The sequence below is a fragment of the Euprymna scolopes genome, chromosome 1 (assembly GCF_053919585.1).
Source record: "Euprymna scolopes isolate OS-2025 chromosome 1, ASM5391958v1, whole genome shotgun sequence".
Classification (NCBI taxonomy): Eukaryota; Metazoa; Mollusca; class Cephalopoda; order Sepiida; family Sepiolidae; genus Euprymna; species Euprymna scolopes.
In genome coordinates this window covers 11,303,176-11,321,240 of record NC_136482.1, presented here as the reverse complement: position 1 = coordinate 11,321,240, position 18,065 = coordinate 11,303,176, and the positions used below count along the sequence as shown (strand labels likewise).

The following is an 18,065-nucleotide window of genomic DNA, read 5'->3' as shown; positions in this document are numbered from 1 at the left end:
CTTCTTCGCAACAGCCTTGGTAATGTCCTTGATATATTTGTTCCAATTCATGTTCCCTATGAACGGTGAGCCAAGGAGTTTTAAGGAATACTTTCCGGCAGTGTATTATTAGACATGACTATCTGATTGAGGGGTTCTTGTAATTATTAAAGGAAAGAACCTTAGTCTTGGCTGCATTGAATGTTCCTATCCACTTATGCCACTATTCCACTACAAAATGTCTCTAAAGTTTCAACCATTTCTTAAGATATATGTTCATTGGTTTTCCCCTAGTGTCTGTTATAGAGCATAGTGTCAACCGCAAGGATATCCATCTCAGGGATGACATTTATGAATGAGGGGTATAATAAATGTCCAAGGATCGACCCCTGAGGCACACCCGCATTTATTTCGTGGTTTCACATACGAGCATCGAATACAAGCAAAGTTTTTCTCTTAAGATTTCATTATCTTAAGTAGTCGTCCAGTAAAATCATATGATTTAATTTTAATGAGACAACATCGTGCCATATTCTATCAACAGCCTTAAATATGCAATGCGTGGTATTAAGTTGAGAGGAATGCACTTTCGGAATGTAAAATTTTGATTTCAAATGATGTATTTTTAAATACGTTTTCGTTATAATACCTTTACTTTATATATCATTTTAAAAAGCGTTTTTCGCTTTATTTAAATTACAATCGTTTAAATCAATTAGTTTATGTCGAATGTTGAATACAAGATAGAAAAAAAGCAAATTCGCACAATTTTCTTATTTCAATTTAAGCTAGGCCGAAAAAGCTGCTGAAACAGCTCGCAATATCAAGGAAGCGTTTGAATCAGGAATCACTACTGAACGCACAGCACAATGGTGGTTTGAGAACTTTCATGGGAGCGGTGATAGTATGTAAGATGATGAGCGTAGTGGTCGGCCATCGGATGTTGACAACGTCAATTAAGAGCGTTAATCGAAGCCAATTTACGAAAAACTGTTTGGGAACATGTTTCTGAATTAGACCTAACATATACGAAGATTTTCGACAACTTGAGAGGAATGAAAGCCAAAAGCCGTGATATTGGTGCCTCAAAAAATTGAACTACAACCCCTCCCCCCAAAAAACGCAATTATGAAGCGTGATCTTTCCTCCTTTTGCGCAACATAAACGACCTGTTTCTCGACCGAGTTGAGACTTGCAATGAACAGTGGGTTCTTTACGACAACCGGCGACGCTCAGCTCAGTATGCCTGGTTTCATAGATTACAGTTTTTTGAGTGCAGGCGAAACAATTACTGCGGAGAAACTGTTAACAAATGGATGAAATGCATCAAAAACATCGACAACAACATCCAACATTTATCAACAGAATAGGCACAATTCACCTTCATGACAATGCCCGGCCGCACATTGATAAACTGACCCTACGGAAGTTGAACGAATTGTGCTACGAAACTCTGCCTCATCCGCCATATACTTCAAATCTTTCACCTACCGACTACCACTTTTTCAAGCATCTCGACACATTTTTGCGTTAGAAATGCTTAAAAACGTAAGCAGTATCAAATACGGCTTCAGCGACTTTATCTCCACCAGTACACAAGATATTTACTTCAAACTACTATAGCTACATTTATTTTGCGTTGGCGTATTTCGATTAATAATTTTTGTTTAAGCCGAGGTATTTTCATTAGAAGTTAAAAGTTAAAAACCTGAATAACTTTCTTGTCAACCTAATGTACACGTTCAGAGATTAAAGTTATGACATCTGCTATATAACGAACTTGTCTAAATTCACAATGTTGGTTGAAACTAAAAGTGTAGTATCTATGAGGTGGTAGATAAGATTAATTAAGGATTCAAAGATTTTGGCGAAGAAAAGAATGTGGCGAATAGGACGATAACTGGGCTGGTCAGGTTACCCGCCAGCATTCTTGTAAACTGTTATCACAGCAACAACTTCTCACCGGTCAGGAAAGCAAGATTCTTGAGACGTTTAGAGAGAACTAGAGCAACTATTAGCAGAGCATTTTTAAATAGTATAGCCTAGATGAGATCAGATATACACGCCTTTATGGTGTCTAGGTTTTATTATGATATCAAGAACCTGGAAAAGAATGGTTTTCAGAGGAAAATCTGGGAGAGAGTTGTTCTGATTTTTCTGAGAAGACCATCATTCCATTTTCTGTCAAAAAAGATATATCTAAGGCTGCTCTTCCTTCTTCCCCTGCTTTTTTCCAGTGTATGGTATATACGTTCAGAAATTACAGTTAGGATAGCTGCAATAGAACGGGCTTGTCTAAATTCATATTGTTGGTCGGACAGAGCTTGATTAATCATAAGCTTAAATACTTTGGCGAAAAGAGAGAGAAGGCTAATGGGACGATAGTTTAATGGATTAGTTCTTTCGCCAGAATTCTTGTAAACTGGTACAACAGAAGCAGTTTTCCAGTGGCAAGGAAAGCAAGATTTGTTGACATTTATTAAAAATTTGGATAGGAGGGGAACAACCCCAGCGGAGTATTTTTTTTAACAATACCGCCGGGATGAAATCGGGTCCACATGCTTTTGAGATTTTCATGATATCATGCACTTGAGAAGGGGTAAGTTTGAGATCATTTAATAAAGTGTCTATCGGCAAAGGGAGTAGTTTGCTAGGTTCAATATAGAATTTGAGGCAAACCGACTGCCAACCATGTAAGGCTTCATGGTTGCCGTGCAAACAACCTTATGAATATTTAACAGTTGGGGAATTTTAAATTGCCATTATTTACTACACTTTTAGATTTGCCAGAAATCACGAGTTTCTAATTTCTGCGCTTCAATGCATTTTCTGGTGGTTTCGGTGTATTCTCTCTAAGCTGCCGCTATTTTTTTTAAAAATTACAATTACTTCTAGCTTCAATAAACATTCGTCTGTTTGTACTAGACTTGCGTCAGATAAATCTGAAGTATGCATGCTGTAATTGAGCAATGCCAGTTGCGAAAGTAGATGTAAACCATTTGGGTAAGTGGTATGGGAACTTGCACTTCAATTGCCACTTTGAACCATTCAGTACTCTCATTTGCGCACTGTTCTACATGAAGAGAAAAGATATTTCCCCAAAAGGAATCTCTGATGAGATCCTTGATGGATTTTCAGTAAGTCTTCTTAGAGGACCTTGTCGTTTTGAGCAATAGGTATTCAGTTTCGTGTCGAGGGTTTAAGGTGATTTCTACCATTATCACAGCGTGATCAGCATTGCCGAGTTGGATATGGGCATTCGTTACACAATCATCGGTAACTGTGGTCAGCAATAGATCTAGAAGTGAGGCATGTTGATCATGCTTATCTGGGAAACGTGCCAGAAGCGTTACTGTCAGTGATAGGAAATGAGATATAGAAAAGCTATGTGTTATGCTACCAGCTGGGTCTATATAAGTATAGAAACCAAGCCAATTACTATGGCGGACATTAAAGTCACCAAATACATGTACTTGTGCGCTAGTATCAACGGAAATTGCTGTATCTATCCTGTCAGAGACTAGGTTTATCAGTGTACAGTCCTGGTTCGAGGGGGAGCGACAGAGAAAATATAAATAGTTAACGGTCCCAGTGGAACGGTGATGACTCCCAAGGGAATCAGAATGGGCCAGCAGCATCTTCATAATGGAAAAAAATCGAAAATAAAAGTTGCAACAACCCTAGATTTGTTGATTCATAGGGATGAACATTCTTCGAAGCTGTTCCCGAGGATCCATCAAACATGATCAGGGATGGACCAGATATGTTTCTCCGATTGACCTGATGTTACAACCCTACTAAAACTGTTATTTGTCCCTGTTGTTAAAATGTATCTGTTACCAGTATTTTATGCCGCTAGACATTACACGAGTGAGACACATGTACATAATAGATACACCCGTTCACATCATACAGACCCCCCGACATTGCAACATATTCCTTCTGGTGCCGTATAGACACAGTGATACAGAATCCCCCCCACAATATAACAACTAGAATAAAGTCACAAAGCGTTTTACCTGAATATTTACATAAATAGTAACCTCTTTCAATATACAACAATACTGTTGCATGATACTTGTGCCATTGGCTCAAACATTCAGCAACGTTCTTCTATAATTTATTTCCGATTTCTAGAGTTTTATGGCGTAAACAAATACATATATATATATATATATATATATATATATATATATATATATTCAATCATTGTTGATAGATATGTTATTCCTAAACATGATATTTTGTAAAATAAACCATACAAAATTTAGCAATATTTTCGTATCTCCTAGATTGGTGCAGAAAAAAGTATGATTCGGAGATTGCGGACAAATTTTGTTACTGTACGAAAAAGGCGCGAGAATATACAATTACGAAGACAAATGGAAAATGTGAATGAAAAATACGAATATTTCAAGAATTATTTTCTTTGTTGATCCCGAAATCTGAACATTTAGAGAAAAAACAATTTCAGTTTATAGGGAATTGGCATTGCATTTTATGTCGCATTTCATCCCTTTAATCGAAAAAATTAAATTGCACGGGCATTTTAATGCAAAGAAATAAAAATACAAAATTCAAATTAGTCTCTTTCTCATCGTTATAAACATTAATGCAGTCGTACCAGACTTTAATAGATAAGAAATAACTTTTCTACGTTATGGTTATTAGACTTATGTCAAATAATCGTTCCTGCTAAAAAGAGTAACCCCTTCTTCCGACATACAGAATTACTTTTAACTTTATGCCATAGGTTTTGGTTGTTAAGTCAGACAATGAGTAAAGCTTTTTTTCTAGGATTGCCTCATTCTTAGAGTTTCAGGAACATGTATATCTAGTCGTACATTGGATATTAAAATATTGTTTTGTATATATATATATATATATATATATATATATATATATATATATATATATATATATATATATAGTGTTTAAAATATGTATAAAAAGAAGCATAAATATTGCGTAACCCAGGTTGGTTTAATCTCTACTTATATATAAAACGCATTTCTTGTGTGTGTGTGGTGTGTGTGTGTGTGTGTGTGTGTGTGAGAGAGAGAGAGAGAGAGAGAGAGAGAGAGAGAGAGAGAGAGAGAGAGAGATGTTGACAATGAACTCCGAAAATGCTTGACTGAGTTTTATGAAATCTCACACAAATGTACTTCATGTGTCTAGTGGTGTTCTTACATAGTTTTTTTTTTTAATCATTATGTTTCCGGTAAGCATTGAAAATTGATAATCCGATTAAAGAAGGAAAAGTTCAATTTTGGACCAAATTAACACCGTTATACAATTAAGATGTGTTATTACCGCACAAGCAGACCAACCTGGCCTATAAAATAAACAGTAGCTTCTATAATATGTCACGGAATTCTTCTTTCTAGAGCACAATGTAACTATGATTTAACCTTAAAATTCAAGGCATTATATAAAAATAATTTTATTAAATCAACAGTAGGTTCTCTACAGTGCAATGAATACTATATTGTGGACAATGTTACTTCGGGAAGACATATGTAGCCTTCCCCGACTAGAGTAGGTAATCAATATATTTGATTGAAAAATGGGGGATAATCGATTTCGATGACAATAAAATGTATTAGATCTATTAATCTTCATTTAATCCCAGACAGCGTCGAATCTCGTTGCTTGTAATAAATATGTTTCGACCAAATAATTACCATAATCTAAACGTAAAATGAAGATTTATTGTTGATAACGTTTTTATATTATGGAAATCGATTTATTTCATATTGATTTGTGAGTAGAAGCGCCAAATCGACCAATTGCATTTCTGTCAAGTTGCAGATTAAGGTGGCCGTCGAAAGCGTAATTTCGTGTATGCTTTACAGTTCCGGTTTTCTTTTTTGTCATTCTTTTTTTTTTTTTTTGTATGGGATAAAGAAATCCACATCGACATTCTCCGACGATGAAAGCGACGAGAAATCAATTTTTGTTTCTTTTCAAATGCAAAAAAAAAAAAAAAAAAATGGATAGATATATAAACAAAAATGCAAATATGATTCGTGTTTTTCTTTTGTTTTCAATCAACGTCTTTTTTTACTACTAAGAAATGAAAGAACCAAGAAGTTCGAAAACAGGGACATTAAAAAGAAATGTTCTTTTAAAAATAGTCGAGAAAAAAGAAAAACAATCAATCAAGAAAAGAGATTGATCATAATACACACTTTATAACAGTGTATAACGCAGAGGACAATCACAATAGCTCTCCAGCTTTTCATTTCTTCACTCCTATACTATTTATCTTCTACCCAAGATATTCCAATATTTATTTCCTAATGTGCCTATCGCTAGATATTGCATGTATTATTTGTTACAAAGAACTACTCTCTTCTTCTGATTAGATGCAATATGTTTTGAAATACCTGAGCATAAGGATAAAGAGGATGAATATCCCATTATTCCTACTTATGCAAGTCCTTTATAAAACTCATGGTCCATTATGATATATGTTTGTATTGTTAATTTTCTCATTTTTGTAGATACACAGCACTAAAAATATACTAAAAAAATACATCAACCTAGATAATTTTTCAGGCAATCCTGATTATATATATATATATATATATATATATATATATATATATATATATATATATATATAAGAGCAAATAGTTAATAAACATGTTAAAAACACTTTGAAAAAGAGTTAAAACATATTTAATCTGAAAACGAAAACACTTAATAAGTGGATAGTCCTTAATCCGCGGAGTTTCGAAGAAATAGTTTCCTTCTCATTAGAGGGTAGGAATTAGCAAAATGCGGGATCGGATTTTGCATACAAAAGTATTTGATGAAACTGCAAGTAAGTTAAAGATCTTACTTGATAACAAAAAGTGAAACAGAGGGAATATGGCGAAGAAAATAGTGATTACACATGAATGGATAGTCTGGTGAAAGGCAAAGTATCCAATGACGATAAAATTCAAAAATGTAAATCCAAGAAAATTGATTAAATTTCCATTCGCACAAGTAAAATTCAAGGAAATTGCGTAATTGGAAGATGTTCCAAAATAATCCAAAAGGCCGAAATCCGTGGAATAATTCACAAATATGTATATATGACCATTTAAACACACACACACACACACACACACACACACACACACACACACACACACACACACATATATATATATATATACATACTTATTTACACAGAAACATATATATACTATTTTACACACACATATATATATATAATTATTTACACATGCATACACAAGCATATATATATACATATACATATATATATATATATATACTTATTTGGTTACATATATATATACATAAATATATATACTTATTCACACGCATATGCATACACACATATATGCATATATATATATATATATATAAATATGTATGAATACAAAATCAATAAGAAAAATATATAAATGTTTATATCTTTTCTGTATTTATTTCCTGTGTGTTGAAGTGTAAGTCTTCCGAAAAAAAGAAAACAAGAATGTTTCCTTCAAAAGTGTGCTTTTGAAGGAAACATTCTTGTTTTTTTTTTGTTTTTTTTTTACTTTTGAAGGAAACATTCTTGTTTTTTCCGAAAGACTTTTGTATTCCTACACATCAACACACAAGAAATAAATACAGAAAAGATATAAACATTTATATATTTTTCGTAATGATTTTTATTCATACATATTTAAATATATTAAAAAGGAATACACGTGGATAATACATGCAATATATATATATATATATATATATATATATATATATATATATATACATATATGTATATATTTATTTATTTATTTATGGGTATGTATATTTAAATCTATATGTTATATGACAGTAATATTTCATATTACCAATGTTGTTTTGGAAGTCTTTTATATGGGAAATATTTATAGATATTACCTAAAGTGACTGGTTTAAATTTCCGTTTTTTTTTTTAATTATTTTATCTTTCTTATTTCATATCTTGAACTTTATAATAGTTTTGAGGAATATCTACTCGTATCTGATGAGGTCTTTTATTATACGAGGAAATGGTTTCCGCAATCGAACGAAACACGTGTATGCGCCAGCTTAAATTAAAAATGTGTAAAACAATTTAATTAGACGGACAAAATTTTAAATAAACAAACTATATGAGTGTGAAATAATTCCAATTCTTCGAGATAGGAATTCAATATATATATATATATATATATATATATATATATATATATTATGGGAGAGAAGTAGATCACCTGAAACAACATGTCTTCAAAAAAGTGCTCAATGAGTTAACAGAACAGTTATCTTCGCGTGGATGGGACTTACGCTCTTACATACCTATATACATATACTTTCACTCCAACACACATACCTATACATATATATTATTTATGCAGTCAGTCTTATTTCTCTCTATTAGTTAATGTATATATTGACCCTTACATATGTTAATATCAATATACACAGATATTTTCATTGGCGAACTTCTTAAGTATTTTCTAATAGCTTACCGGAGAATGGATACTTAATTTTAATGTTATAAAAAGATTAAAAATAAAAATTGTCCCCACGGAAGTTAAGATGAAATTAAATAAAAGCATAAGGTAAATAAATAGATCAGCGGCATCACCCGTACCCCCTGTTCCAAATGAGATACTTCTCTGTGTCCCCCTTCTAATTCAAGATAAGATTCTAATTTTTGTAGGGAATATAAGAGAATGGTTATGATCTTGAGTGAAAATTCGAGAGAAATTCTTGTCCTAAAGACGTAATCTCCCTAAAACGGGTGATTACAGAAACATGTATGCACATACGTAGACATTAATATTTGTACAAATACACTTTATATATATATATATATATATATATATATATATATATATATATATATATATATATATATATATATATTTACATGCATATGTACATATATATACATATATATATATACATATATATAAATATATATATACATACATGCATATATATAAATATATATATATGCACATACATGCATATACACACACACATATATATACATATATATATAAATATATATATGCATGTATATACATATATATAAATATATATATATGTATATCCATGCATATATACACACACACACACACACACACACACATATATATATATATATATATATATATATATATATATATATTCGAAAGTTATCATAAAGCAAGGAATAGAAAGTTGTCAGTGTAAAGGAAGGAAGGAAGATAAAAACAAATTATATTTTATTAGTGTCTCTCTATATATTAATAAATATACAAATAAACCTTTTTTTTTATTTTAAGAACATTGATACCAATTTTTGTTCAACTAAAAATATTCACCGATGCGGAGGATTGATTTACTGACAAAATAATGTTCCAACGAAAAATATGTGTCGAAGGAATTTCAGAGACTATATATATATATATATATATATATATATATATATATATATATATATATATATACACATATATATATATATATATATATACATATATATATATATATATATATATATATATATATATATATATATATATATATATATGTATATATATATATATATAAAAGTAAATTCTTGGTACAGCAAAATGGAAGGAGAAATTTCAGAGGAAACATAATTTAATTTAAATACCAAAAAAAAAAAAAAAAAAAAAAAACGGGCAGGTGAAATTATTAAAATTTCCTTAAGGCCTTATCGTCTGACCCTCTAAGAGGAAACGTCAGAATGATAAATTAAACACTAAGAAACGAATGAGGAAAGAAGGGAATTTGGTTTCAGTTGGAAGACCAGTGAGAAAAAGAATCTCACTGTTCAGGTGGTTTTAAATCAATAAATATCTCCAACTGATGTTTCAAAATCTTTTGTCTATATATATATATATATATATATATATATATATATATATATATATGTATATATATATATATATTGTCTACATATATATATATCTATATATCTATATCTATATCTACATATATATATATATTGTCTACATATATATATCTATACATATATATATATATATATATATATATATATATATATGTAACAAGAGAGAGAGAGAGAGTTAATTATCATACGTATCATGAAACGTGCATGTGAAAACAGTCAGACTAAATAAGAACATTGTTATACTGCTCCAGTAAAGTTTGCCATGTAAATTACGAACACACGTCACAGAATGACATTGTATTACAATAAGCATTGTGAAAACTTTGTTACTGGTTCTAGTCGTAATGTTATTAATACTGTTTTTGTGGACGCTATAAAAACGTTCTCTTGATAATCCTTACACCAATTGAGATCTGATAGAATATAAGGAAAAGGGTCTAGCCAAACAACCTTTGATTCACTCAGCGTTAGTATAATGATCGATATATCTTGATTTATCTCGTCTCTTACAAACCACTAACCCGATCACTTACCTTCATTTGTGTCACTTTCTCTCTGCATATCAAAAATATACCGCTTAACAATTCGTTTCATTACACGCTGAAATGAACAAAAACAAATGGAATAAATAAGTTTTCATCGCTTCAACAATTTTTAGCAGAGAATAACAAAGAGTCAGTATTATAAGGAAGTGAGTTTAAAAGTTGTGAATTTGTTGTCCCATATCAACATCTCAACATCTTGTTTAAAAGGTCACAGCTCCAGAACACACAAAGACATAGACTCAGACCCCCCCTCACATGTGTGTGTGTATATATATATATATATATATATATATATATATATATATATATATATATAGTCTTTGAAGTTGTTAACCCTTAAAACTATACAAAAAAAAAATATTTTTATCATTCTTCAGAAAACCATCTAGTCAGTAAGTCATTTAATCACCTGCAATCACTGCATCGGATCGCTCTAGAATTTACCATAGCACTAATAATTTATTTTTTAAGGGATCATCAGTTGCTTACCATGAAACACTGTTTCGGATAGTTAAAAAACATATATATATATAAAAGTGAAAATGTGTGTGTGTGTGTGTGTGTGTGTGTCTGTTTGTTTGTGTTCACTTCCCAGCCAAATAACTCGGTCAATTTTCGATCTACAGACTCGGGATTGACATAAGGGGTATAGAAATTTGGGAAAATCTTTTTAATTGGTTTTTGGCCAGAAATGTTGCTGTTAAGGGATTCAACGATTTGAGAACTCTACCAAACTCCTCCGTCAATTTTGGGTCTAAACATTTAACATTTTAGATATATGGTTACTTGGACATGGATCTAACTTTATAATTTAATTTGAGCTTAAAACAATAACTGTTAAGGGATCATAATTGGGGTCAAATTAAAAAAAAATACGTCGGCGGTCTCTACCAAATTCCTCAGCCAATTGTTGGTCTAAACATTTGAAATTTTACATAAAGTGTATTCAGACATAGGGCAAGCTTTTAAATCGTTTTTTTCTGAAAATTTTCCTTACAAGGGGTCAGAGTACAAAAATTTTACCTTTGCGGTCTCTAGCAAAGTATTAAGCCAATTTTGGGTCTAAGCATCTGAAATTTTACATAAAGGAATGCAGCATGCGTTTTAATCAGTTTTATTTAAAGAAAAATTTGGCTGCCAAGAAGTCAAAGTTTGCAGAGTTGACCTTTGCAGACTTTACCAAACTCCTCCGCCCATTTTGGTTCTTAACACTTGCAATTTTAGATGTAGGTTACTTGGATATGGATCAAACATTTTAATTTTATTTGAGCCCAAAACAATAAATGTAAAGGGGTCAAAATTGGGGTCAAAGTTAAAACATTTGACGTCTGCGGCCTCTACCAACTTTTCTCTATGGTAGTTAAGGAAGCCTATTATATAGGAGGCATTACCGTACATATTCACACTTTTTAATATATACATATGCACATAAAGTTATGAACAGTGCATAGAACCCGGGCAAAGCTAGGTGGAACTAGGTGAACTACTTTGTCAATTTTCAGCCTACAGACTCGAGATTTAACATAAGATGTATAGAGATATGGGAAAATCTTTTAATCGGTTTTCCGCCAGAAATTTGGCTCTCAAGGGGTCAAAGTTCAACGATTTGACCTTTGCAGACTCTACTAAATTCCTCCGCCAATTTTGGGTCTAAACACTTGAAATTTTAGATGTAGGTAACTTGGACATGGATTACACTTTTTAATTTGATTTGAGCTCCAGAAAAGAAATGTTAAGGGGTCAAAATAGAGTTTAAATAAAAAAGAACTGACCTCTGCCAAATTACTCAGCCAATTTATGGTCTAAACATTTAAAATTTTACATAAAGGTGATTCACAGATATGGCAAACTTTTTAATCGGTTTAGGTTGAATATTTGCGCCGCCAAGAGGTAAAAGTTTAAAAGATTTGACCTTTGCAGTCTTTAGCAAACTACTCAGCCAATTTTGGGCCTTGACATTTAAAATTTTACATAAAGGGTATTCAGACGTGCGGCAAGCATTGTAATCAGTTTCAATGCGAAATTTTCGCTTCCAAAAAGAAAAAGTTGAAAGAATTGACCTTCACAGACTCTACCAAACTCCTCCGCCAATTTTGTGTCTAAAGACTTGAAATTTTAGATGCAGGTAACTTGGACATTAGTCAACGTTTTTATTTTTATTTACGACCAAAGTAATAATGTAAATGGGTCAAAATTGGGGCAAAAGTTAAAAAAAATTACCAATTTCTAACTAATGTTGAACTAATGGAATCTTCATTGTTTTTGTAACCCTCAAAATTTGTAAAAATCTTCGGGAGGTAATCTAGGAAAATATGCAGGATGTAGTAAGATTTCCAACGAAATTTTCCCAGTAGTGCTTTGAGAGGACGATCAACATCATGATAGATGATGACTCTGTTTCTGTTAAATAAAGAGGGTCGTATTCGTGTCAACATACATGGGAATATGACAACAAAATATGAATGATCATTTACTATTATGTAAACAAACTATAAATTAATCATGGTGAAATGTTTAAGTAATAAAAAAAATGCATAAAATAAATTACATTAGTTTAAATTCTACTTACGGGCAATGACTTTGCATCGACTTCATATCTATACTAGCAGGTCAGCCCGACTTTGCCCGGGCCCTATGTACTGTTCATAACTTGTTCTATGGGGGAATACCCTTTATGTAAAATTTCTAAATGTTTAGACCAAAAATTGGTAATTTATATATTTTATAACTTACTAATTAGCTACACTGAATATTCCGCGTTTCAGAGTCCTAGAGTGGATGAAACGCGGAATATTCAGTGTAGCTTAATCGCCATATATATTTTATAACTTACTAACTAGCTCTACCTACGTATTGAGCACTTTGTTGAAGTTTAAACCCAAATAATTTTGCAATCGAGGTAGAGTCCTAGAGTGGATGAAACGCGGAATATTCAGTGTAGCTTAATCGCCATATATATTTTATAACTTATTATATATATATATATATATATATATATATATATATATATATATATATATAGTCTTATTTGTAGTATTCCGAATTTTACTAGGTTTGTATAATTCAGTAGTCGTTCATATACCAATATTTTTTAAGCTAAAAAGAGATGACTTATAACTGTAAGCTACAAAATTATCATATTTCATAACTAAGCATTCATATATTTAACAAAACCCATTTCCCCTAAAAGGAATAGAAAACAAGCGAAAGTATTTTACCTATATCACATCTTTGCAAAGTATTTTTAAAGATTTATATATTTACCTATTTTCCTATCTCCATTAAAAAAATGGTTTCCATAATGTTTTATTGTTAAAGTGTTTTGATTCAATAAGTCTGAGGAAAGGCTGTTCTTGTGAAATTTTTCAAACGACATAATGTTTGGATTTGTCCGAATAGTCTTGAAACCATTGTAACTAACGATGAAATACACTATTTGTTGCTATCAACCCATTCTTTGAAGTTTTGGCTTTTGTGAAAACAATATATATATATATATATATGCATATATATACATGTGTGTGTATGTGCGTGTGTGTGTATGTGTGTGTGTGCGCGCGTGTGTGTGTGTGTAATGATAAAAATACACTCGGAAGTAAAGTCAGGAATAAATTCGAATTAATTTATCTAAAGAAGATCGGGGATTACATCGGCTGAAACCTTCTGAATAAAACAACAGAACTAACAGTAGTAGAAGGGAATAATAATATAAAGTACATTTAATAAAGTTCTGAATCATAAACGTACATGTTAGCATCTACTAATTCTAACTAAGTATTTGTTACAATAATATGCAACAATCGTAGGTGAATCGTATTAAATTGCAAATTTTAAGTGCAACAAGTAGCAGACATATCACGTCATCCATATTAGCATAAATGATACAAGTTATGTGCTTAACATCCAAATTTTTATTTACAAGAGGCGTTCCAAAAGTAATGCCTCCTACTTTTTATTGTCAATATTGACGAGAAGGAATTGCGAATTGCATTGTTATGATGACTGATATTATGCATTAATTTCCTACAAGTTTCCTCTCTCGGTAGCAGATATTGACAGTGTGAGACTCTTAGAAAGCAACCCCTGTCATAAACATTCGTCAGAATCAGAGATGCGTTATTGAATTCCTCGCAAAAGTACATTCACAATGGTAAGGACTATGTAAGAAATAAATTCTGACGCACAAAAGATCACTCGTGTTAATTATACTACTCCCGTATCAATAGTTCTTCAACCTTTGAGTTAAAAATCAGAGGCTTTACTTTAGAATATTCCTCATACTTGATAAAATATTCAATAAAAAAAAATTAATTGCTGTTTGATCGAGGTGGAAACAAATATTTGACAATTATATTCTAATGAAAAACTGCAGAAAAACTGTATGTTTCTTCTTTAAATATAAGAACAATATAACCAAGGGTTGTGAGGATTTAAAAGTAAACTGTTTGCTGTGTTTCGTTGATTATTCGACACTAATATACAACAATAACTATATGAAATTCTTTTAAAACTGAAGTAAATCTCGAACACGCGAATATTTTACAGTTTCTTTAGAAGAGGTCGACTGAAAAGCAAATGTATACAAATAGTAAATTAAAAAGCAAAAATCAAAATAATAATTTTTCCGCCGTTGTAATACAAAAATAAATCCATATAAAACAATGAACGAATATCTTAAGATCCATTCATTTAATCTCTGTATAAAAATAAATATGATAGACCACAGAAAATGTTATTTAAATATTAAGCCTTGTGTACTAAAGAAAATTATATTTAAAGCTTGAATCAAGAAAAATTCTAATGCGTCAATTCAATCTTAACAAGATCTATAGCAAAAAAACGTGATAAACAAAAATAATAAACAAAAATAATAAACAAAAATAATTAAAAGATAATAAACAAAAGTAATAAACAAATAATAAACAAAAATAATAAACAAAAATAATAAACAAAAATAATTAAAAGATAATAAACAAAAGTAATAAACAAATAATAAACAAAAATAAAAAACAAAAATAATAAACAAAAATAATTAAAAGATAATAAAAAAAAAATAAACAAAAATAATAAACAAAAATAATTAAAAGATAATAAAAAAAAATAATAAACAAAAATAATAAACAAAAATAATAAACAAAAATAATAAACAAAAATAATTAAAAGATAATAAACAAAAATAATAAACAAAAATAATAAACAAAAATAATAAAAACACATAAACAAAAATAATAAACAAAAATAATAAACAAAAATAATTAAAAGATAATAAAAAAAATAATAAAAAAAATAATAAACAAAAATAATAAACAAAAATAATAAACAAAAATAATTAAAAGATAATAAAAAAAAATAATAAACAAAAATAATAAACAAAAATAATAAACAAAAATAATAAACAAAAATAATAAACAAAAATAATTAAAAGATAATAAACAAAAATAATAAACAAAAATAATAAACAAAAATAATAAAAAAAACAGAAACAAACATAATAAAAAAAATAATTAACAAAAAATAAAAAATAATAAACAAAAATAATAAACAAAAATAATTAAAAGATAATAAACAAAAATAATAAACAAAAATAATAAAAAAACAGAAACAAAAATAATAAAGAAAAATAATTAACAAAAAATAAAAAAATAATAAACAAAAATAATAAACAAAAATAATGACACAACTTTTCGAAAATGAAAGAAAAACGTATTTTCCTATATGTATAATTTTTTTTAAAGCAGATTCCACAAATTCCTTTAAATAAGTTTCCAGACTTTTTCGTATGGGCAATTTTATTGATAGTACACACGTGAAACTGTTATCTTCTTCGAAGTAATCTCCTCCGGACGCAATGCACTTGTACCGTTTTAACAACATCTGGAAGGCCCCATGGAAGTCCTCTTATATTAGCATGTTACTGACCCTCGTCACAGACTCTTTCATTTTCTCAATTGTGACATAACGACAGCCTTTAAGGTTTTCTGTCGCCTTATGGAATAACCAAAGGTAACACAGAACAAAGTCTGGACTATACGCATGTGAATTGATCAGCACGACCACCTCTCTGCTCTTATAATAACATCTTTTTTCTGAGCTTCTCTAATCACCCTCGGGACAAACTTCGCGCAAATCTTCTGCATCTTCGACTCCTCACGAAAAACCTTATTAGTATGCCCCGTATTTAAGAATTCAGGTGATAAGTCATCTCCCTCTCAGTACAGACTAATAAGTCTCCTGTGCGCCATGAGTAAGTTGTTGGAATCCATATTAAATAAAGAAGTAGTCAACCACCTCAACAGAAACAACCTTCTTAGTGACATGCAATATGGTTTCCCGCTCTGTAAGATCTACAGCAGATGTGCTAACAGTTATATCACACAGGATTAGTGAATCTCTTGACAAAGGCTACCTTTCTAGGGCAATTGCTCTTGACATATCGAAGGCCCTCGATAAGGTATGGCATAAGGGCCTACTTCACAAGATTTCTAGCTACGGTATTACTGGAAATGTTTTCTCAATCATTAAATCATTTCTCTCCGATAGGTTCATAAGAGTAGTGGTTGATGGGCAGAAATCAGAGGCCCACAGTATTAATGCTGGAATCCCTCAGGGGTCTATCCTGGGCCAAACTCTCTTCCTGATTTACATCAATGATCTCCCTAAACACATACTTAAATCATTCGTTGACATCTATGCTGATGACACGACCATCTATGGCCACACATCAAAGGCCGTAAATGGCAAGTTCTCTCTAATTCTCTCTCCTCTGATCTTGAGCACGTGGTACAATGGGGGAAGAGGTGGCTGGTCACTTTTAATGCATCCAAAACCAAGCTTCTATCTTTACATCATCAACGCTCTGATCCTCATCTGGCATCAATTGAAATGGATGGCTCTCGTCTTGGAGAGGCTCCATGTTTTGACAAGCTTCTGGGGTTGACCTTTACTCCTGATCTGAAATGGAACACGTACATCAAATCTGTTGCCAGGGACGCTGGGAAAATTGTGGGGTCCTTCTACCGCTCCAGAAGATATCTCACTACTGATGCAATTCTCCATCTGTATAAAAGCCAAGTACGTCCAAGGATGGAGTACTGCTGCCACATCTGGACAGGAGCTGCTAAAAACAGCCTATTCTGCCTTGACAGAGTACAAAATAGACTTCAGGGTTTAGTGGGGATGCCCTTTTCTCTTCCCTGCAACCTCTCTCCCACAGAAGAAACGTTGCAAGCCTGTCTTTGTCTTATCGTTATTTCCATAGCAGGTGCTCGTCTGAGCTCCAATCCCTCGTCCCCCCTCGCCAATCTTTCACGAGAAACACCCGTCTGGCTGAAACTACTGTCAATAATTTCCCCCACTCTTTATCTGTGGCTAAATCCAAAGGTAGATTCCATGAGCAAAGCTTCTTTCTTAGAACTGCACGCCAGTGGAACTCTCTGCCACTTGCCTGTTTCCCACCTGACTACAACTTAGACGTCTTCAAGTCCAACATAAACAAACTCCTGACAAACCGCCGCCTTAAGTAAGACACTCTATGCAAACCCCCAATACTAATGATTACTACAATACTATCTAATTGATTACAGTACACGCAATAACCCTTAACCCTGAGTGGCCTTCGGGCTTTCATAAATGGTGATCCCCATGTA

At 31.4% G+C, this 18,065-nt stretch overlaps 1 protein-coding gene across 1 annotated transcript in view; it reads right to left on the bottom strand.

Moving 5' to 3' along the window:
* The window catches only part of LOC145278789 (short transient receptor potential channel 7-like), a 570,160-nt gene that overhangs the window by 31,628 nt on the left and 520,467 nt on the right, over positions 1–18,065 (bottom strand). The window contains exon 15 of the mRNA XM_080130690.1: positions 10,408–10,474. Coding sequence (XP_079986816.1) covers positions 10,408–10,474 — 67 coding nt within the window. The remainder of the gene's footprint in view (positions 1–10,407; positions 10,475–18,065) is intronic.